Source organism: Hyperolius riggenbachi, chromosome 11 (assembly GCF_040937935.1).
Source record: "Hyperolius riggenbachi isolate aHypRig1 chromosome 11, aHypRig1.pri, whole genome shotgun sequence".
In the NCBI taxonomy this organism is placed as follows: domain Eukaryota; kingdom Metazoa; phylum Chordata; class Amphibia; order Anura; family Hyperoliidae; genus Hyperolius; species Hyperolius riggenbachi.
In genome coordinates, this window is record NC_090656.1 from 42,510,766 (window position 1) to 42,532,477 (window position 21,712).

At 46.6% G+C, this 21,712-nt stretch overlaps 1 protein-coding gene and 1 long non-coding RNA gene across 2 annotated transcripts in view; both read left to right on the top strand.

Annotated features, from left to right (window-relative positions):
- The window catches only part of LOC137538210 (uncharacterized), a 52,692-nt gene extending 39,665 nt beyond the window's left edge, over positions 1-13,027 (top strand). Inside the window, exons 2-3 of the long non-coding RNA XR_011024712.1 lie at positions 10,787-10,956; positions 12,480-13,027. This is a non-coding gene — a long non-coding RNA (uncharacterized lncRNA). The remainder of the gene's footprint in view (positions 1-10,786; positions 10,957-12,479) is intronic.
- Positions 13,028-15,782: 2,755 nt separating this feature from the next.
- LOC137537731 (protein phosphatase 1 regulatory subunit 3E-like) lies at positions 15,783-16,987 on the top strand. The gene has a single exon (XM_068259670.1). The coding sequence runs from the start codon at positions 15,783-15,785 to the stop codon at positions 16,815-16,817; it is 1,035 nt and encodes a 344-aa protein (XP_068115771.1). The 3' UTR covers positions 16,818-16,987.
- Positions 16,988-21,712: the final 4,725 nt, after the last annotated feature.

A 21,712-nucleotide genomic window follows, 5' to 3' on the forward strand; every position in this document is an offset into this window, starting at 1 on the left:
GGCTGGAGTGCTCTAAACTCATACTCTGGCCTCTGCACTGATGCAGAGGTACCACATGCTCACATGGGACAAGTGGTCCTAACCACAACCCAAGTAACTTCAAGGAACCACCAAGGTGTATGAGGCCGTGTTTTGCAGAAAGAGTGCTGCAGGTGGATAGATGGGGGAAGCCTTAAACTTACTGTAATTTACTTTTTTTAACCATACTGTAGTATTGGTCAAAGACAGCAGTCTTGATATAAATTACACTATAAGTCAAAACTGAATAAAATATTTAATCAGTAAGGGTAAATCAGTAAATCGGGAAGATCGGTAAAAGTGTCAAGAGTAGAAGCTCACTATGTAACAGTAGTTAAACCCAAAATATGAAAGATAAAAAAATGTTGAGAAATGTACCCTCAAGTTCTGCATATAATGAAATGACCTCATCCTTCCTCTAGTTTCCATGAAAACTGCCCTCAGTGAGCTTCGTGGAGCTGGAATTTATGAGAATGAAACAGCCGCTCAGAAAATACTAGCGGTCTCCGCCTAAGGCATACATACCCACAACCTGCTGCAAAGAATGTGTAAGCTGAACCTCTAAACAATGGGGAAGTCATCTAGGCTGAGAAGCCTTTTTTGTTCAAATGTATATAAATATTTCCATCACCTGGATGGGTTTTACATTTGGAGAAAGGCTAGGATACTTTCAACCTACGCTTCCTATGCTGAGTCGATCCAAAGACCAACAGGTTAATGTCAGCAATACCTTTAATGATTAACTGCACATTTAGTCATTATCTAAATCATCTTTTATTGTTTTGACAAATAGTCTGTCTTTGGATCTTCTCCATGACTAACACCAGACCACACCTAACTGTACTGGTGAGTGAGTAACAGCAGAGGGACCTATCCTGCTCATTAGGTGCATGGCCTCTTGGTAAAATGGTCAGAACGTTCCATTTGAGCATCTCGATCAGTGAGATGCTAATAATTCTGGCAGACTGAGATCTTTGACTTTATTTTGTATAAGTGAGTATGCATTCCGGAAGATTTAATGCAGATAGAGATGGGCCGAACCTCCGATTTTAGGTTCGCGAACCCTGTTCGCGAACTTCCGCGAAAGGTTCGGTTCGCGAAAAAGTTCGCGAACCGCAATAGACTTCAATGGGGAGTCGAACTTTGAAAGTTTAAAAAAATTCTATCAACTGGAAAAATGATAGAAAACATGTTTCAAAAGCTCTAATACCTGGAGCCACACCTAATTGAGTGAAATACACATCACTGCTGGAGGACCTGCCCACCCTCCCTCCTCCTCCTCCTCCTCCTCCTCCTCCTCCTCCTCCAAGCAAGGTCCTTTATACCATTTGCCTACCTACACTAATTAGTTATGGGACAGCTGCTATACACACTCGGCTAGGGAGATTTTAATTTCCCTCCTCCCCTTCCGCCTATTCCCTCCTCCCTCCTGCCGGAGGGAGGAGGGTCTCTTCTGCCAGGGAATTATACTATTTTAAAAACCAGTATACATCATACCATAGCTGGGAATTGAACCCAGATCTCACTGTGTGGTGGGCACGTCACCCTAAGCACTGTACCACTACAGAAGTAAGTGAAGCTAGCCTAAAATTTAACATTTATGCTCAATGCAATAGAACCATTAGGTTGCTTAAAGGAGAACTGTAGTGAGAGGTATATGGAGGCTGCCATATTGATTCCCTTTTAACCACTTGCCGACCGCGCACTCCGCGTACTCATACCGCGCGTCGGCAAAGTGGCAGCTGCAGGACCAGCGACGCAGTATTGCGTCGCCAGCTGCAGGCTGATTAATCAGGAAGCAGCTGCTCGCGCGAGCGGCTGCTTCCTGTTAATTCACGGCGGGGGGCTCCGTGAATAGCGATGGCGGCTCGCAGGCTAAATGTAAACACAAGCGGAAATAATCCGCTTTGTTTACATTGTACGGCGCTGCTGCGCAGCAGCGCCGTAAGGCAGATCGGCGATCCCCGGCCAATCAGCGGCCGGGGATCGCCGCCATGTGACAGGGGACGTCCTGTCACTGGCTGCACAGGACGGATAGCGTCCTGTGCAGCCCGGAACACCAGGGGGGCCAGGTAGGAGAGGGAGGGGGGGGGATTTCGCCGCGGAGGGGGGCTTTGAGGTGCCCCCCCCCCCGCAACACCGGCAGGCAGGAGCGATCAGACCCCCCCAGCACATCATCCCCATAGTGGGGGAAAAAGGGGGGCGATCTGATCGCTCTGGATGCACCCTGATCTGTGCTGGGGGCTGTAGAGCCCACCCAGCACAGATCACAAATAACAGCGCTGGTCCTTAAGGGGGGGTAAAGGGTGGGTCCTCAAGTGGTTAAGCTATACCAGTTGCCTGGCAGCCCTGCTGATCTATTTGGCTGCAGTAGTGTGAATCACACCAGAAACAAGCATGCAGCTAATCTTGTCAGATCTTACTAAAATGTCAAACACCAGATCTGCTGCATGCTTGTTCAGGGTCTAGGGCTAAAAGTATTGGAGGCAGAGGATCTGCAGGATAGCCAGGTAACTGGTATTGCTTAAAAGGAAATCAATATGGTAGCCTCCATATACCTTTCACTACAGTTCTCCTTTAAAGGGAACCTTAACTGAGAGTGATATGGATGTTTCCTGTAAACAATACCAGTTGCCTGGCAGTCCAGCTGATCTTTGTGACTGCAATAGTGGCTGAATCACACCCTGAAACAAGCATGCAGCTAATCCAGTCTGACTTCAGTCAGAGCACCTGATCTGCATGCTTGTTCAGGGGCTGTGGCTAAAAGTATTAGAGACACAGGATCAGCAGGCGATTCAGGCAACTGGTATTATTTTAAAAGGAAAAATCCATATCCTTCTCCGTTTAGGTTCCCTTTAAGGATTTGTAGCATAAAAGCCAACTCACATTGGCTGGGATTTGAACCTGGGTCTCACTGTATGGTGGACAAGCACCCTAACCACTATACCAACTGAAGCTGGCCTGAAATTGCTGGCCTAAAATTTACTATTTATGCTCAATACAAGAGAAAAAGTAGACAAGACAAATAACATTTATATCACACTTTTCTCCTGGCGGACTCAAAGGACCAGAGCTGCAGCCACTAGGGCATGCTCTATAGGCAGTAGCAGTGTTAGGAAGACTTGCCTAAGGTCTCCTACTGAATAGGTGCTGGCTTACTGAACAGACAGAGCTGAGATTTGAACTCTGGTCTCCTTTGTCAGAGGCAGCGCCCTTATCCATTACACCATGCAGCCACTGCTTACAGATATGTAGCCAGACATGGCCTTCTCTTTTGTGTTATTTGTCTTGTCTACTTTTTCTCTTGTATTGAGCATAAATAGTAAATTTTAGGCCAGCGATTTCAGGCCAGCTTCAGTTGGTATAGTGGTTAGGGTGCTTGTCCACCATACAGTGAGACCCAGGTTCAAATCCCAGCCAATGTGAGTTGGCTTTTATGCTACAAATCCTTAAAGGGAACCTAAACGGAGAAGGATATGGATTTTTCCTTTTAAAATAATACCAGTTGCCTGAATGGCCTGCTGATCCTGTGTCTCTAATACTTTTAGCCACAGCCCCTGAACAAGCATGCAGATCAGGTGCTCTGACTGAAGTCAGACTGGATTAGCTGCATGCTTGTTTCAGGGTGTGATTCAGCCACTATTGCAGTCACAAAGATCAGCTGGACTGCCAGGCAACTGGTATTGTTTACAGGAAACATCCATATCATTCACAGTTAAGGTTCTCTTTAAAGGAGAACTGTAGTGAAAGGTATATGGAGGCTACCATATTGATTTCCTTTTAAGCAATACCAGTTACCTGGCTATCCTGCAGATCCTCTGCCTCCAATACTTTTAGCCCTAGACCCTGAACAAGCATGCAGCAGATCTGGTGTTTGACATTTTTGTAAGATCTGACAAGATTAGCTGCATGCTTGTTTCTGGTGTGATTCACACTACAGTGGCTGGATAGTGTACTGGTTAAGGGCTCTGCCTTCAACATGGGAGAGCAGGGTTTGAATCCTGGCTAGGTCAAGTACCTATTCAGTAAGGAGTTCAAGGCAAGACTCCCTAACACTGCAGGGTGGCCTCTTGAGCGCGTCCCTGTGGCTGCAGCTCTTGAGCGCTTTGAGTCCGACAGGAGAAAAGCACTATACAAATGTTTGGATTATTATTATTATTATTACTGCAGCCAAATAGATCAGCAGGGCTGCCAGGCAACTGGTATAGCTTAAAAGGAAATCAATATGGCAGCCTCCATATACCTCTCACTACAGTTCTCCTATTGCATTGAGCATAAATGGTACATTTTAGGCTAGCTTCACTTACTACTGTAGTGGTACAGTGCTTAGGGTGACGTGCCCACCACACAGTGAGATCTGGGTTCAATTCCCAGCTATGGTATGATGTATACTGGTTTTTAAAATAGTATAATTCCCTGGCAGAAGAGACCTTCCTCCCTCCAATAGGAGGGAGGAGGGAATAGGGAATAGGTAGAAGGGTGGGAGAAGGGAGGAGGCCAATTAAAATCTCCCTAGCAGAGTAAGTAGCAGCTGTCCCATAACTAATTAGTGTAGGCAGACAACTGAGTCAAATGGTATAAAGGACCTATCTTGAAGGGAGGGTGGGCGGGTTCTCAAGCAGTGTGTTTGACAGTGAAATGGAGGGTAAAAATTTTGCTCAATACAGCATTATGGGGCGAATCGAACTTTCACAAAAGTTCACCTGATGCAGGCGAACGCGAACCCCCAAAGTTCGCCTGGAACCGTTCGCCGCCGAACCGTTCGGCCCATCTCTAAATGCAGACTGTCTGCAGTTTGGTATGGGCCAATCCCAAATCGACAGGAACTACATTTGACTGGCAGGGACGGTTCTAGTTACAATGGGTCGCCGGGCAAAATTAGCTTACAAACTCCCAACAACACCCCCCTCCCCCGGCATTAGGACCCCCCTTGTTTCTGTCGAATTCCCAAAATATCTGAACACATACGGGTTACCATCCACCTTAATATGCAAAGTATCAAAATGTATTAATTAGCTAAGGAGATACAACATCTCAGATAGCACACATAAGAAAAGAACACCAATGATTAAAAAATTTAAAATTGCGTATGCAAAGCTAATTGTAGCCATCAAAACAGCAATGGTAATGGTAATTAATACTCCAGCTCAGTAGTGCATATAGAATAATTTACACACATACACACTCCAAGCATCCCGCGCTTTCGCACTGGTGCCATGCAATTGATAAAGAATTTTGGTGGGGGCCCCTTTTATAATTCAACAGTTCAGCTTGCTGCAGGCATCAGCCACTGATAGTAGAATTAGATTATCCCTTCACTCAGTGTCCATTGATTCAAGACTGACACAGTCAGTTCCCCCAGAGTTACTGCAGTTCATGCATCTGTCTTAAGGGTAGATCTCACCACAGATAGTTGCTGGCGTCCGCTCGACTCCCTTAATACGTATGTCGCTGTTTCATTCTCCACTGTAGGGTAGCCTGGATAGACATAGGGCCACTGGGGTTAGCGGGCTAATGGGATGGCCCTATGTCTATCCAGGCTACCCTACAGTGGAGAATGAAACAGCGACATACGTATTAAGGGAGTCGAGTGGACGCCAGCAACTATCTGTGGTGAGATCTACCCTTAAGACAGATGCATGAACTGCAGTAACTCTGGGGGAACTGACTGTGTCAGTCTTGAATCAATGGACACTGAGTGAAGGAATAATCTAATTCTACTATCAGTGGCTGATGCCTGCAGCAAGCTGAACTGTTGAATTATAAAAGGGGCCCCCAACAAAATTCTTTATTGTATTGTTGGGGTTGGCCCCACCCACTATCTTTCTTTTATGTGGGTAAGATGGCTAAGTGTCCAGGGACTACTGCCACGGGCAATTTTTGCTCTTTGTTTCTATATTATTGACTTCTGTCAAATTCCCCCACCAAGTCCAGGGCCCTTGAGTCGCCTGCTGGGCTCCACCCATGTTTCTCTCCAACTTTATTGTGGTCAGTTAAGTTAATTGCCTCTTCTGAGGCACTCCTCAGGCCCTGGGGCTCCTTTAACACGGAAGGCTGAGCTGTGCGCTTGTGGGGTAGTTCAGCCTTCCTTCTGCTGGCTACTAAGCACCTTCCATTTAATGCAGCCAAATTTCAGCACTGTTAACTACTGTACATGGGCAGTGTTCTCCCCAGGCTCTTTTAGCCGGGTGCTCCACCCAGCTAGTTTTGGTGAGCACCCGGCTGTCATCGGCTCACATCCTTCACTGCTGTAAGCAGAGTTGTGAGAAGAAGCTCCGGCCCTGCATTTCCTCATCTCGCCCCACCCGGCTACTTTTTCATGCCACCCGGCTGGTAACATTTTCTGGGGAGAACACTGATGGATGTCGGAGCTTGGCACGCGGTGCAGTTTCCCAGCAGCAAAAAATATTGTCAAGTTGCATTGGAGTGTGGTTGTGGATGTGCTCAGATGCGACTCCATGCGATTAACTTCCCTCCACTGTCCATGCCAAGCAGGTGTCTGCCCGGTGCACAAGATCAGCTGACAGGAGGTAGGTTCACTAACTTCAGCCTCCCGATTGACAGGGGGCTTAATGCCAAGTACTCTGCTATTCCTACCTAACTCTAACCAAAAATATTGACCAAAACCCTGGCGCTAATCCCCATAACCTACCCTATCTTTCCTACTTCCTCATGCTGGTGATACTTACCTACCTAATCCTAATAATTCAGCCCTTCCCACCAAACCATTTCACACTTCCAGGGTAATACATTTCCCCATATGCACACCACAAGTTAATTTCCTTCTCTACATCTGATCTAAACAGGAAGTTGAAGTAGGCGTAGATTACCACATCCTTTTTCCTTGAAATATCTGAGTGGTTTTATTGAACAATGTTGCAATATCTCACTAGACACAGCTCACCACAGCTTCTCTATTCACTAAAGCTATTCTGAGAGGAGGCGGCACCTACTGCTCACTGGATACTAATTAAAGCGCACCTAAACTCAGAACTTCCTGTCTGATCTAAAAGATAAGCAACGGCATAATAACCTTTACAGAAAGACATTTCTTTGTTACAGCTGATAGAAATCCTTCAGAGATGCTGCAGTGTGGTAACTTCCTAGTTAGCTGCAAGCACAGAAAGGGTTAAAGAGACTCTGTAAGGAAAAATAAAACCCTCTGGGGGATACTTACCTCGGGAGGGGGAAGCCTCAGAGTCCCAATGATGCCCCCCCCCCTTCCTCTGCAGCTTGGGGGAATCTAGCGCTGACTCCCCTAAAAGTTCCTCGACAAATCCTGACCAGTGTGCGCAGCCGCAGGCAATATTTACCTACCAGGATCCTGCGCAGTCGCACTAGTGGCTCTTTGTTCGAGCTAAGGTGGAAATAGCCGAGCCTAATCGATCCGTTCTACTGCGCAGTCACAAAGGACACGTGCCTGTGCAGTAGAGCGGATGCAATCGGGCTGGGCTATATTCGCCTTAGCCGGAATTGAGGTACTGGTGCGCCTTCGCAAGAACGCAATAGGTAAATGTTTACCTTGCCGTGGTTCAGGGGGTCACAGCGCTGGATTGCCGGGACACCGGAGGATGGGGGAAGCCTAGTTAGGTTCCAGAGGCTTCCCCCTCCCAAGGTACGTATCCTGCAGAGGGATTTTTATCTTACAGATTCTCCTGTGTTTTACATATTAGCTCTTAACTCCGCAGACAGCTGGGTGATCAAATTGCACTAGGTGCGTACACCCCTCTAGATCGGGATAGGAACCCGATCCCTGGCGGGCCTGTTCAGTTGCATGTTAGCTGTGTAGCTGATGACACATTCTGTTGCTATGCAGGGGGTCGGAGGGTCGACAGAGCCGCGCATCACATGGCGGGCAGGGAAGCGGCTGAGACAATGTGATCAGCCAACGCGGGGGTGAGTTGATCCACCGAATGGATCGCTCGTGAGTTGGGGGCCGCTGTACACAAGTTTGACTATCGGCTCAGGCGGTAGTTATCGGCCGCCTTAGTCAGGCGTGTGTACGGGCCTTCATACACAGTATGCAGCAACTACATCACAATACATTTTTTTACAGAATTTAACCAAACAAGCACAAGTAAATATATTAATTATCTAGGCTAATAATTATCTCACTGGAGACGTGGAAACCCTCAAGACGGAAAATGACTTAATTAAACCTAGTCTTTCAAGGGATAATGAGGTAATGCTAGATAGCGAGTAGTTGTCAGCTAGAACAAAGAAACATCATGTTATTAGTCTGGACAAAGGTTCGGGCTCTTCCAAGCCAAGCATGGGACTTGTTTAATAATTGATGGTGATAACGGAACAAAGGATGTATGTAGGTAAAAATGAGCTCTTGTCTCCAGGCACTGTTTGAGAGATTTTACAGAATGTTTAAGGCCTCGTGTGCATCAATTCGATGTAACTGCTTCTTTGTAACGTGGCTTACCGCACTGCAATGCACCATCTGCGTGATGTTCACAGTGCGTCTGTGGCGTTGCGTTATAACAGGTTGCACTACGGTAACGCACAGCATGCAGTGTGTTACCGTAGGAAGTTTGTCCTCAAGCTGCCATTTTCTTCATGTCTCCCTCAGCCTGTGACCACCAGTCACTGTACTTAAAACTAATAAACAGGGACAGTATGGTGACACTTGAGCAGCCTTACTATCGAAAATAGCCACTCCCTTGTGAAACGGGCTGCTCTGTGGCCCGCTATTTCCTCTACACGTTCCCCAGGTAATCCCTGTAACGGGTAATGAAAACATGCACCATGTAAATCAACAACCTGGCAACTTGGCATGGCAACAACCTGGCATGCTAGGTACATTTTAACTGACTGTCAAGGACATAAATGGGTCTCACAGACCTGAAAACATCAGGACTGGCAGATACTGTTTCTGGAAGATTTTGGTAATACCTCTTCATCACTAACAGTAAAAAGGACATAATGTACAGTGATGTGAAAAACTATTTGCCCCCTTCCTGATTTCTTATTCTTTTGCATGTTTGTCACACTTAAACACTTAAATGTTTCTGCTTATAAAAAAACGTTAACTATTAGTCAAAGATAACATAATTGAACACAAAATGCAGTTTTAAATGATGGTTTTTATTATTTAGTGAGAAAAAAAACCTCCAAATCTACATGGAGCTGTGTGAAAAAGTGATTGCCCCCCCTTGTTAAAAAATAACTTAACTGTGGTTTATCACACCTGAGTTCAATTTCTGTAGTCACCCCCAGGCCTGATTACTGCCACACCTGTTTCAATCAAGAAATCACTTAAATAGGAGCTATCTGACCCAGAGAAGTAGACCAAAAGCACCTCAAAAGCTAGACATCATGCCAAGATCCAAAGAAATTCAGGAACAAATGAGAACAAAAGTAATTGAGATCTATCAGTCTGGTAAAGGTTATAAAGCCATTTCTAAAGCTTTGGGACTCCAGCGAACCACAGTGAGAGCCATTATCCACAAATGGCAAAAACATGGAACAGTGATGAACTTTCCCAGGAGTGGCCGGCCGACCAAAATTACCCCAAGAGCGCAGAGAAAAACTCATTCAAGAGAACACAAGACCCCAGGACAACATCTAAAGAACTGCAGGTCTCACTTGCCTCAATTAAGGTCAGTGTTCACGACTCCACCATAAGAAAGAGACTGGGCAAAAACAAACTGCATGGCAGATATCCAAGGCGCAAACCACTTTTAAGCAAAAGAACATTAAGGCTCGTCTCAATTTTGCTAAAAAAACATCTCAAGGATTGCCAAGACTTTTGGAAAAATACCTTGTGTACCGACGAGACAAAAGTTGAACTCTTTGGAAGGTGCGTGTCCCGTCTGGCGTAGAAGTAACAAAGCATTTCAGCAAAAGAACATCATACCAACAGTAAAATATGGTGGTGGTAGTGTGATGGTCTGGGGTTGTTTTGCTGCTTCAGGAACTGGAAGGCTTGCTGTGATAGATGGAACCATGAATTCTACTGTCTACCAAAAAATCCTAAAGGAAAATGTCCGGCCATCTGTTCGTCAACTCAAGCTGAAGCGATCTTGGGTGCTGCAGCAGGACAATGACCCAAAACACAGCAGTAAATCCACCTCTGAATGGCTGAAGAGAAACAAAATGAAGACTTTGGAGTGGCCTAGTCAAAGTCCTGACCTGAATCCTATTGAGATGTTGTGGCATAACCTTAAAAAGGTGGTTCATGCTAGAAAACCCTTAAATATATCTGAATTACAACAATTCTGCAAAGATGAGTGGGCCAAAATTCCTCCAGAGCGCTGTAAAAGACTTGTTGCAAGTTATCGCAAACGCTTGATTGCAGTTATTGCTGCTAAGGGTGGCCCAACCAGTTATTAGGTTCAGAGGGCAATTTCTTTTTCACACAGGGCCATGTAGGTTTTGAGTTTTTTTTTTCACTAAATAATAAAAACCATCATTTAAAACTGCATTTTGTGTTCAATTATGTTATCTTTGACTAATAGTTAACGGTTTTTGATGAGCAGAAACATTCAAGTGTGACAAACATGCAAAAGAATAAGAAATCAGGAAGGGGGCAAATAGTTTTTCCCATCACTGTATATGTATAAGGGCAGATCTTATGCCACCTATTCTGCTTCAATGGGTGTTACAATGTTGACTCTTCGCAATGAGAAACTTGCATAATGTGTGTAGCAATGCCACCCAAGTCATTGAACAGCTGAAGATTGTCAATGGTTTTAACAGACAGAACTCTAACTGGCATCACCTGCATCCAATGCACATTGACTATTTTAATTTTAATTAGGTAGGAGCCAGGAGCGCCTGACGTCACAGAGAGTGTGGAGGGATACCGATCGGAAGTCCAGCTTGTAACAGGTGCGGGAAGCCATTAGCGGGAACGGGACGCCGCGACCGCAGAAAGGACAACACCGCTGGGCTATTTAGCCCGATAAGTGCAGAAAACGTGTGGCTGATGTAAGTGCGCTCTCAGCGCAGGGCTTTCAGATTTTTAAAGGATTTTATGCTATGTTCTATTTTATTGCATTTTAAGAAACACTGGATTAAAAGCGTGAGAATATTTACTACAACTGAGTTCGTGGCTGGTTGCCTAAGCTTTAGACCTGGTGAGCCTGCAATTTTTAAGGGAATTACGAGGAAGTTCACAACATTTTAAATGGAGCACGAGTGAAGCACTTTCACACTTTGGGTGTATATATACTGTGTCAGTTTAACAGTAATGCACTATGTCCAGCTTTTTTTTATTTCACAGGTGGTTCATTAACAGAAGAGGAGCGCTGTCTCAGTAATTAAAATAGACAATTTTGTGGACAAACCAGATAGCGAATACTCTGGTGTTTTGTTAACATTTGTCAACATTGTATGATATTATTTATTGAATGAGAGGCGCAGGAGAGCGCAGTCTTGTATCAGTATTGCAATGCACATTTACTGGAAGCTCCATGCTGCAGCCATTAGAATATGCTGTAGTGTCACATCTCACCCTGTGGGGACAGGATGTGGTGACATGCCACAGCTGCGGATTCATGTGTGTGACACAGCCCACAATGACAGAGCTGCCCAACTATAGTGAATTGGCAATAGGTTATGTAGTTTAAAGTGAAGCTGAACCCAGTAAAATGATTTAAAATAAACACATGATTTACCTGCAAATTAATATTACGTACTTACCTCGCTGTCAGTTTTTCTCAGAAGCTAACCGTTTTCTTCTAACAATGATTTTTTTCTCAAAACTGAAATGTATCAGTTGCTGTCAGTTATATATTTTAGTTGCTGTCAGTTATAACTGAAAGTACAACTGATGAGCAAGGTAATGTCCATGCTTCTCTATGGCTCAAGTGGGCGATATTACAGTTTAACAGTGTGCTGGCCAGGAAGTTGTTATAGCGCAATGGCCATTTACAAAATGGAGGACAGAGAATTCCATTGATCACAGTGGTCAAAAAGGACACAGGAGAGGAGAGATTGATGAATAGATTACACGGGAGGTGTGACCCGTGAATGTTTATTTTGACTTTTAATTTTCAGTTCAGTTTAATTTTCCCCTGAAATCCCTCCCCCAGCTAGCGAGTCCCATTTAACCCCTCAAAACCTCCCTCTTACCTATAGCAATCAGTAACCTCAGGGATCATGTGACCAAAGCTGGCCATCAGCTGCCCAATCTCTTATGGCTGCCCAGATGCTGTTCCATCTCACTCCTACCAGGATTAATGGCAGAGAGACTTGGTGGCAGGCTGTCCCCCTAGTCTCCTAAGTCATATTCCAGATGTCTTACCACTGCATCTCCCAATGTCCCACCACATCCTCACTTGTGGTAAATTGTACCATGGCCTCCACCATACCCTCTCCATACCCTCTTCCTGTTAAATTGCTGTTCAGGAAGATGGTGCCTTAATTGGCAGCCATGGCCACAGGACTCTGGCCTTTTCTTGTTTTTCTTCCCTTCTCTCTACTAATTCACCTTGTTTTCCCCCATGAAGGTGTGCAATGTGGTCCGGTGAAGCCTGGGTCACTAGTGCGGGTCGTGTGGAGTTCGGGACCTGGAGTTTTTCTGCCTTGCTGCTGCCTGGGCCTGTTGGCTGTGCAGGTATAGGCCTTGTGGAGTCCACCACTGCTGTCCAGGAGGTCAGGGCTCCACTGAGGCTGGAAGACACTGTGCCGATTGGAACACCATTAGCCTTGCTGGATGTCGGCTCCATCCATCCATGCATCAGCTGCTGCTGCTCCACCGCAACAGGACATCTTTGGGTCAGCCCCACCATGATACCGCTAATCCAGAAGTAAGGGCCGCTGCGGCCGGACGCTTTTGTGACAGCCAGATTATCTTGACCAGCCCTGCGGAATGCTGCCCAGGAGTCGGGACCCACCACAGAAATGAACACTACTGCACCTTCTGAACTGGAACTCCTTGATTCTTAGCTTTTAGACATTATCCCCACATACTTCCAGAACCTGTATGAGCCAAAACCAACTGTGGATGCAACCCCCCTTTGTACTTGGCGAAATAAATGATTCTGATATAACTGAATAGGATAGGTGAATGGAGCTGAATAAGACAGGTGAAAGACTGATGTATAAACCTCTCCAATCCACAAGAAACATTGGAATTGGCACCATGCACCATAGAAGGTATAGTGGGAGGCAAGTGTCTACTGAATACCCAGGGGATCTAGCCTGAAGATGCAGCGTGACATCACTGGGGGGGGGGGGGGGTCATGGAACAGCCGTGAGAGACACAGGCGATTCGAGAAGAACCGCGCAGTTGGTTTTCTGATCACTTCCTGGTTAGATTTCGCAGTCATTGCGGCGATCAGAATGACATTTTTTTTGTTTTGTTTTTTTTGTCCCATTTAAACAGAGATGGTGGCAGCCAAGTATTTAGTGTTTTATAGTTCGCACGCCTCCTTCTGCTCTGTCTGCTGCCAAAATTCCAGCAGTTTCAGCTCATCGATTGCGTTCACGAGATTGCATGGTCTGTGTGTTGAAAACGATTGGAAGGCATTGTGCGGTCCGGCCACTAGAGGGCGTGTGACAGGGGGGATATTTATTGGGGAGGGGGTGGCCATAAAAAACTATCCTTTCCTGTCCACTTTATATGTATCTTTATCTGTATATGTAGCACAGCAATACAAATGCAGTAATAAACCCATATGCTCTACATATATGCTATCATTTTCAAAGCAGAGAACTTTCTACTCCATCTCAAAAGTTTGAAATACTCAAAACAGAGAATGAATGAATGAAGAGGTCACTGACTCTAGATGAGTGTGTGTGTATATAATATTGACCACTTGTCGGATTAATGTCCCAAGGGTTAAGAGGAAGCACATGACCATGCTCTTAGTTGTTCATCTATGGCCAGCAGCTAGGTTACTGGATGCCTAGAGATTATACCATATGACCAACTATTACATCATGTATGGCTGCTCTGCCAGAGGATGATGCTCCAGTATTCCTAGACTGCCAAGGTCATCAGTGCTATGCAATTATTAATGAGTGGAGCAGAGGACTGACATACCAGCAGCCAAGTATTGATGAGCAGAGGCGCAGACATGCAAGCAATGCCAGCAGCTAGTTAATGATGAGCAGATAAGATGACAGACATACCAGAAGCCAGGTACTGATGAGCAGAGCAGAGGACTGACATGCCAGCAGCCTAGTATTGATTGATAAGCGAAGCAGAGGACTGACCTACCAGCAGCCTAGTAGTATTGATGCGTGCAGCAGAGGACTGGCATACCAGCAGACAGGTACCGATGAGCGGAGCTGAGGACTGACATGCCAGCAGCAATGTATTGATGAGCGGAGCAGAGGTCTGACATGCCAGCAGCAATGTACTGATGAGCGGAGCAGAGGTCTGACATGCCAGCAGCCAGGTACTGATGATCGGAGGAGAGGACTGGCATGCCAGCAGCCAGGTACTGATGAGTGCAGCAGAGGACTGACATACCAGCAGCTATTGATGAGTGGAGCTGAGGACTGACATGCCAGCAGCCAGTTACTGATGAGTGGAGCTGAGGACTAACAGGCTAGCAGCCAGGTACTAATGGACGGAGCTGAGGACTGACATGCCAGCAGCCAGGTACTGATGAGTGGACTGACATGCCAGTAGCTATTGATGAGCGGAGCAGAAGACTGACATACCAGTAGCCATTGATGAGCGGAGCTGAGGACTGACATGCCAGCAGCCAGGTACTGATGAGTGGACTGACATGCCAGCAGCTATTGATGAGCGGAGCAGAAGATTGACATACCAGTAGCTATTGATGAGCGGAGCAGAGGACTGACATACCAGCAGCCAGGTACTGATGAGTGGACTGACATGCCAGCAGCTATTGATGAGCGGAGAAGAAGACTGGCATACCAGTAGCTATTGATAAGCGGAGCAGAGGACTGACATGCCAGCAGCCAGGTACTGATGAGTGGACTGACATGCCAGCAGCTATTGATGAGCGGAGCAGAAGACTGACATACCAGTAGCCACTGATGAGCGGAGCTGAGGACTGACATGCCAGCAGCCAGGTACTGATGAGTGGACTGCCATGCCAGCAGCTATTGAAGAGCGGAGCAGAAGACTGACATACCAGTAGCCATTGATGAGCGGAGCTGAGGACTGACATGCCAGCAGCCAGGTACTGATGATCGGAGGAGAGGACTGGCATGCCAGCAGCCAGATACTGATGAGTGCAGCAGAGGACTGACATACCAGCAGCTATTGATGAGTGGAGCTGAGGACTGACATGCCAGCAGCCAGGTACTGATGAGTGGAGCTGAGGACTAACAGGCCAGTAGCCAGGTACTAATGGACGGAGCTGAGGACTGACATGCCAGCAGCCAGGTACTGATGAGTGGACTGACATGCCAGCAGCCAGGTACTGATGAGTGGACTGACATGCCAGCAGCCAGGTACTGATGAGTGGACTGACATGCCAGCAGCTATTGAAGAGCGGAGCAGAAGACTGACATACCAGTAGCTATTGATGAGCGGAGCAGAAGACTGACATGCCAGCAGCCAGGTACTGATGAGCGGGGCAGAGGATCAGACGTCCCAGCAGCGGCAGCGTTAATGCACAGAGCAGAGAGGTGTGACGAGGGAGGCGACACTCCAGTAGTGTCTGGATGGCTGGGATGAATGGGAAATGCAGCAGAGATGGCACACCCCTCCCCAGCATGTGCACGTACCTCTGCAGCCAGCGCTGAGGAATGACCCAGGTCCCGGGACTCGCCCGCTTCCATACACGCAGCCTTCCATCTAGCGCTGAGCGCAAAGGGTTATAGCAATGATGCTGAGCGCCTCCTCCTCCTCTAGCGCCGCTTGTAGCTCCTGCAGGGATGATCTGTGCGTCACGACACGTCAGCCCCAGCATCTTCCTCCTCTTCTGGTGCACACGCAGCCCACTACTAACGGGGAGATCGAGGAAAGCGGCTGCCCGGGGTGTATGGACACCATGCCTACCCATCGCCACCTGCTGCCCCGCAACTTCAGCTGCACCGCCGTGCTGTACGGGGAGCCCCCGGAGGAGGAGGAGGAGGACACGCGCGATGCGGGAGAGGAAGCGCTGGAGAAAAGCAAAGAGCCCAGCAGTCCTGCTGCCACCCGCGGGAGGGAGGTCAACATCGTGCCGCAGAGCCCCTCTACACGCCGCAGGTGCAAATCTCTACCAACACCCGCCGAGAGGAGGCACCTGGAGGTGGTGGCCCCCAGGAAGAAGGAGGTGAGGTTTGCCGATTCTTTGGGACTGGAACTTACTTCGGTTCACCATTTCAGCTATGCCGATGTTCCCCGGGTGCCCTACCATATATTAGCTGCGCTGCGTTGCAGGGAAGCCTGTCCCGCAGGGGCTGGGCTTAGTACTCTCTTGATACGCCCACCCCCTAGCGCCGCCTACTTGGAACCCCTCTTCAGCAACCCGGGATCCCGGCCTGACTTCCTAGACTTGGTGAGACAGCGCCGGGTCTGTTTGGAAAGTCTGTTTACCGATCCCTTCAGCATTAGTGGAGACCTCCGAGTACTCAATTTGTCTTATGAGAAGGAGGTGATGGTCAGGTACAGTGTGGACTCTTGGGATACTGCCGGTGAAGTGATGGCTGTCTTTCAGCGTGGATTTAGCGACAGACACTCAGACCGCTTCTCATTTAAGCTGCTTTGCCCAGCGCTAATAACCAAGGAAGGGATTCTGGAGTTCGCAATCTGTTACCGGGTTTGCGGAACAGAGTACTGGGATAACAACAATGGAGAAAACTACAAGGTCAGAAGTCACAGGCCCACTGTGTCTCCGCCAAAGGATTATGACAATGCTTGGATCCACTTCATTTAGCAGTTCTAAAACAAAAAAGTTGGAAAAAAAAAAGGTCAAAATCAAGCCAGACTTCAGATCTGTGTTCAGTGTACCTAGGCCACAAGGAGAAGGTCTCCAGCCACGTGTGAGGTCATCGAGGTGGCTAAGGTGGATCCAATGAAAGAATACATTCTGTTACTGTAATAATTTAGTCTAGTGAAATAAGGCATTCATTATTCTGAAATAGGAAGTTATAAAAGTGTCTATATTTATTTATGATCAGCAGGTGGAGTGCTAGACTCAGTAGTACATCTACCAGGCACATGGATTAGTAGAGTATAAAAAGTATAGTTTGTCAAGGTCGTAAATGCAATATATTTTTAAGGAAACTATTTATGAAATGCCACATTGCCTTTCAAGATGAGAGTTCATTGACGAGGCACCAAGAGCTGAGGATACATCTAATGAGATGAAGATTGGTTTATTGTTTGTTTTTTGGGTTGTGGCAACTCATGGCAAGCACTGACTTTGTACAAATGTCCACATGTCCATCTCCAAGTTTACCATGACCAGTCATGGCCATCTTTATGTCTGCAGCATTGGGTGGCCTCCATCTGTCTCAGCAAGCCTGGATCATACTACTGAACTGATTTTATACCATGCAACCTGCCTAATTCTCGACTTCTCTCCGAATTTCTTCCAAGCTGTCGAACTGTTAGTGTGCTTTTCTGGATTCAGCCTTTCACTGTATATTATACAAAATTTCTTGATGTGTTCCTGATGCAACAAGTATCGAAGGCAGCCGTTTTGTTGACTATCTCAATATTCTGTTTATCTGTCCACCAGTACAATGACAATAATGAGGCATGAGACATGAAGTGCCTTGTGGTTCAGTGATTTCAGTCACTTCTCTTGAAGTGCACATACATATAGCTTTAGCCTGAATAAGGCTGCAGTCACTGAGTATTGCAGTTGGATAAAAGATCAGTCCACACAAAGGCATTTTCAGTTTTGGTAGCTGCTGGTGGCTGGAATGGTCTATTGGCTTTTTACATATCTGGAGGCCTCTGTTCCCAAGATCTTTGTACCTGAGGTCACTCAGCTGCATCCATCATTGCAAATTGGTTGTAGTTGTTGTTGATTGTTTATTTTTTATTGAATGGAAAGCAGTACAAGTGGTGGTATAGAGGTGAAAATATAAGAGGACAACTCAGTCTCCATAATGGTAGGAAGGCGATAATGTAGAAGGGCAACTGAGTCTCAGTGGTGGTAAGAAGGCAATAATGTAGAAGGGCAACTGAGTCTCAGTGGTGGTAGGAAGGCGATAATGTAGAAGGGCAACTGAGTCTCAGTGGTGGTAGGAAGGCGATAATGTAGTAGGGCAACTGATTCTCGGTGGTAGGAAGTCGATAATGTAGAAGGACCACTGACTTTCATTGATGGTTAAGAGTAGAGGGCATGACCTAGAGACTGCAGGAATCCAAGGCACAGTTCTAGCATCCAGCTACCTCTCATATCTGAATTTTGAGTCTTGTGTGGACTGACCCTTGAACAATTGTCACTTTTATGCATTATTTCATTTTTTGGTGTACGCGTTGCCTCTCTACAACTGGAGGTGATAGCTATTTGCAGTGGCATTGAACTCATGGACGTGCCACAGTGCAACTGTTTCACCCATTGCTCAAATATTGCTCGTAAAATGATTGTGTGTTGGTGACACATCTGGCAAATATGTATTTCTTTTTGGGTATTGTTTGTGTTTGTAGATGATAAAGAAGTTGTGTTCTAAAACAGTCAATCATCTTTGATCAGTTCAGTGTTACGTCAGCTGTTATTGGCTGCGGTGCCCAGCATGGCTCCGTGCACTGTTATGCAACATAAGGACCAGGATTGATGTGTGTAGTGCAGTAACCCCTGGCAACCATTAAGGCCCGGTTCACATTAGCGGTGGCTATCCGGAATAGCCGTGCTGGAGCCGCACCGCATGCTGGCCGGACGAAACGGACGCACGGCATAGCAATGTAAATCTATGCCAGGGTTCACATGTGTCCGTTTCGTCCGGACCGGAGCCGGACCGGATCCGGACTCCGGTGGCCGTTCCAACATGCGCTATTTTTTGGTCCGGCTCCTCCGGCAGCCGTATCCGGGGCGGAGCCGGACTGCACCATCCGGCCAATGGAAACCAATGAGAACCGGAGAGCGCACAACACACTGGCAAAAAATCCGGATGTTCTACCCCACTTCCTATGCGGATTTTTGCGGCGATATTGGCTGGGGACACATGGGCAAGCATTTTGGAGTGGAGTAGCACAGCTGGATCCGGATCCGGAGATGTTGGCAGCATGTCGGAGGTGGAGGTGAGTGCTAAACAGCAGAGGGCCTGATTCCACAGGTCCCCCTTCTGCTGACCTCCCAGACCCCAACATTTTTTTTTGTTTTTATACAGGTTGTTACTCTTTAAGAATCCGGATCCGGACCGCAACCGTGTTCATACCGCACGGAAACCGTATGCAACCGGACCGGATCCGGACAGGAACCGTACGGTTCAGGTCCGATCCGGCTCCGGTGCGGTCCGGACATCCGGTGCGGTTTTTGCAAAACCGCAAGTGTGAACCGGCCCTAAGAGTTGATCTTTTGCGTTACTTTGACTACTGTTGCTGTTGGTTACTGTACTATGCAAATCACCACTGCTTTCTGTTACTGTATATGTCAGTTTGTGCTAATAATATACACCTTAAACAAGTTTCCTAAAGGACTACAGTCTGCAACTATTGTGCTTTTAATTTATTCTTGCATACCAAGTCACACCAGCCTGAAGCCAGCCGCGATTCATGTTGTGTTTCAGGAAATGTAATTGCTTGCCTATAAATGTATTTGGTGTATATATTTGGATTGGTAAATGGTTTATGTCTTAATGGCAAGTGGTTGTTCATTGTTTCTGCAGAAGGGAGAGCAGAGCTGTGTTAAACAGGTCACGGCTGAATAATTGATGGTTTCCTCACTGTACATAGCCATATGTGGGCTAGCGCTTCTGTCTGTTGGTCCCCAAAATGGGGGTTATTTTTAGATTGTGAGGTCACACAGAGGACTGTTGAAAGGCAGACATTCATTATCTGTCAAGCGCTCCTCACATTTGTAGCATAATCCTGCTAGGCATAGTGTAGAGAGAGAGTGTGTGTGTGCAGAGTACACTGTGTGATAATGATTTACTGTATCACAAACCTACTGTCTTGCGTCACCTGTCTGTGGCATCTAAAATTGTGCCTATAGACTTGTGCAAAAAAAAAATGTTTGCATTTAATGTTGTATCAGTGATTAGATCAGGGGTTGTTACCCTACTTTAATTACAGACTGCTAATGGATTGCCCATTATGTCCCCCTACTCTCTTCTCAATATGTAGATGTTACCATCATACTCCTATAGTATAGTTGTGTTCTCAGTATGCCAGAGGGTTACCATACCTCCTACCATATATGGTGGGTGTATGGGAAGGGGAGGGGCATCCACCAAGTAAAAGGTTATCTATCAAATGCATGGCAACAAAATTCGCTGTCCAGGAAAACGTTGGCAGCGGACATTTTCTGTAGCAGAATCCAACAGACACTGATGATCTGGCCCATAGAAAATCACTGTAGACTTTAACATGTCCCCCTCCGGTCCATTACAGCGCAGGGTAGCGGATACTGTGTGAATGGGGCCTATATGAGAAATGTTACTTGAAAAACATGCACTACTTGTAATAGAGAGAATGGTTTACATAAGGACTAGATGGGGGGACTAGACTTGTTCCCACCACAGCACATGACCACTGTGCTGCTATCAGGTGCAGTGATAATGCTGTTTATTAGTTATTGCAGCACACATAGGGCTTGATTCACAAAAGGGTGCTAAGTGTTAGCACGCCAGTGAAAAGCCCCTTAGCACGTCTAAAGAGACTTTGCGACTATAACGTCGTACTGGGTGCCCCTAAAACGCCGCACCGTCTGCGTCCAAAACGTCGGTGCGGCGTCTTAGGGCCACCCAGTGCGACGTTATAGTCGCAACCGGTGCAACGTTTCACGCGAAACGCTAACCTTTATGCGCTATCAGTAAAAGCTTTTGGCGTGCTGACTGAGTTAGCACGCTTTTGTGAATGAAGCCCATAAAGTGCTGTGCAATAACAAATGGCAGGTGCTGCAGCCATGCTATGTTTGATGTATTTGTAGATCGCACACTATGGGGCATATTCACTAAACCCTTAACCGTAACGTGTTCAGATGGCGGCTTATGCAAACGACACTATATATGCAACAACTACGTCGCCTATTACACAAGCAATGTAGGTTTTGCTTATATAATGCAAGTGTTTTTTCAAACAGGGTTTAGAGAAAAGAACCCCCCTATGGCCCATATGCAATTCCAGTTTACTTCTGGGGGTTTTCCTAGGAGGGAATTTTTTTACTTCTCTTTAAAATGACTTTTCAGCATTTTGAAATGAAGGCATTTTATAGATAAGGTGTGAAAATATCTCCAAAGAGAAAACCCAGGAGAAAAAGTGATTGCTTATGGGCCAATGTGTGATGTGAGTAACAACATTGCACCGCGCATAGCATGACCATGGCAACTACCAGTACGTTGATTGGTAATACTGGGGAGCCCTGATAGTTAAAAGACCTCTACAGTGTGCAGGACCTGAAAGACCTCTACAGTCTGCAGGACCTGTCTCCTCTGCTCTGCTGCTTCTGCTTGACACATGGAGAATCCTCACGTTTGCTTCAGGCATAAAGTCTAGGACCTCCCCTGCTTGGAGTGTACTCAGGCTGAAGGTCGGGTCAAAAAGTAAATACTTACCTAAGAAGAGGGAAGCCTCTGGATTCTTCCCACGCTGTCCTCGTGGACCCTCCATAGATTTCTGACGAGCTTTTCAGAGCTCTGCTTGGGCCCGCGCTCCTCT

Bases quoted from the DNA above. Each gene is read 5' to 3' on its own strand.
- LOC137537731 (XM_068259670.1), top strand. From the start codon at position 15,783: ATGCTGAGCGCCTCCTCCTCCTCTAGCGCCGCTTGTAGCTCCTGCAGG.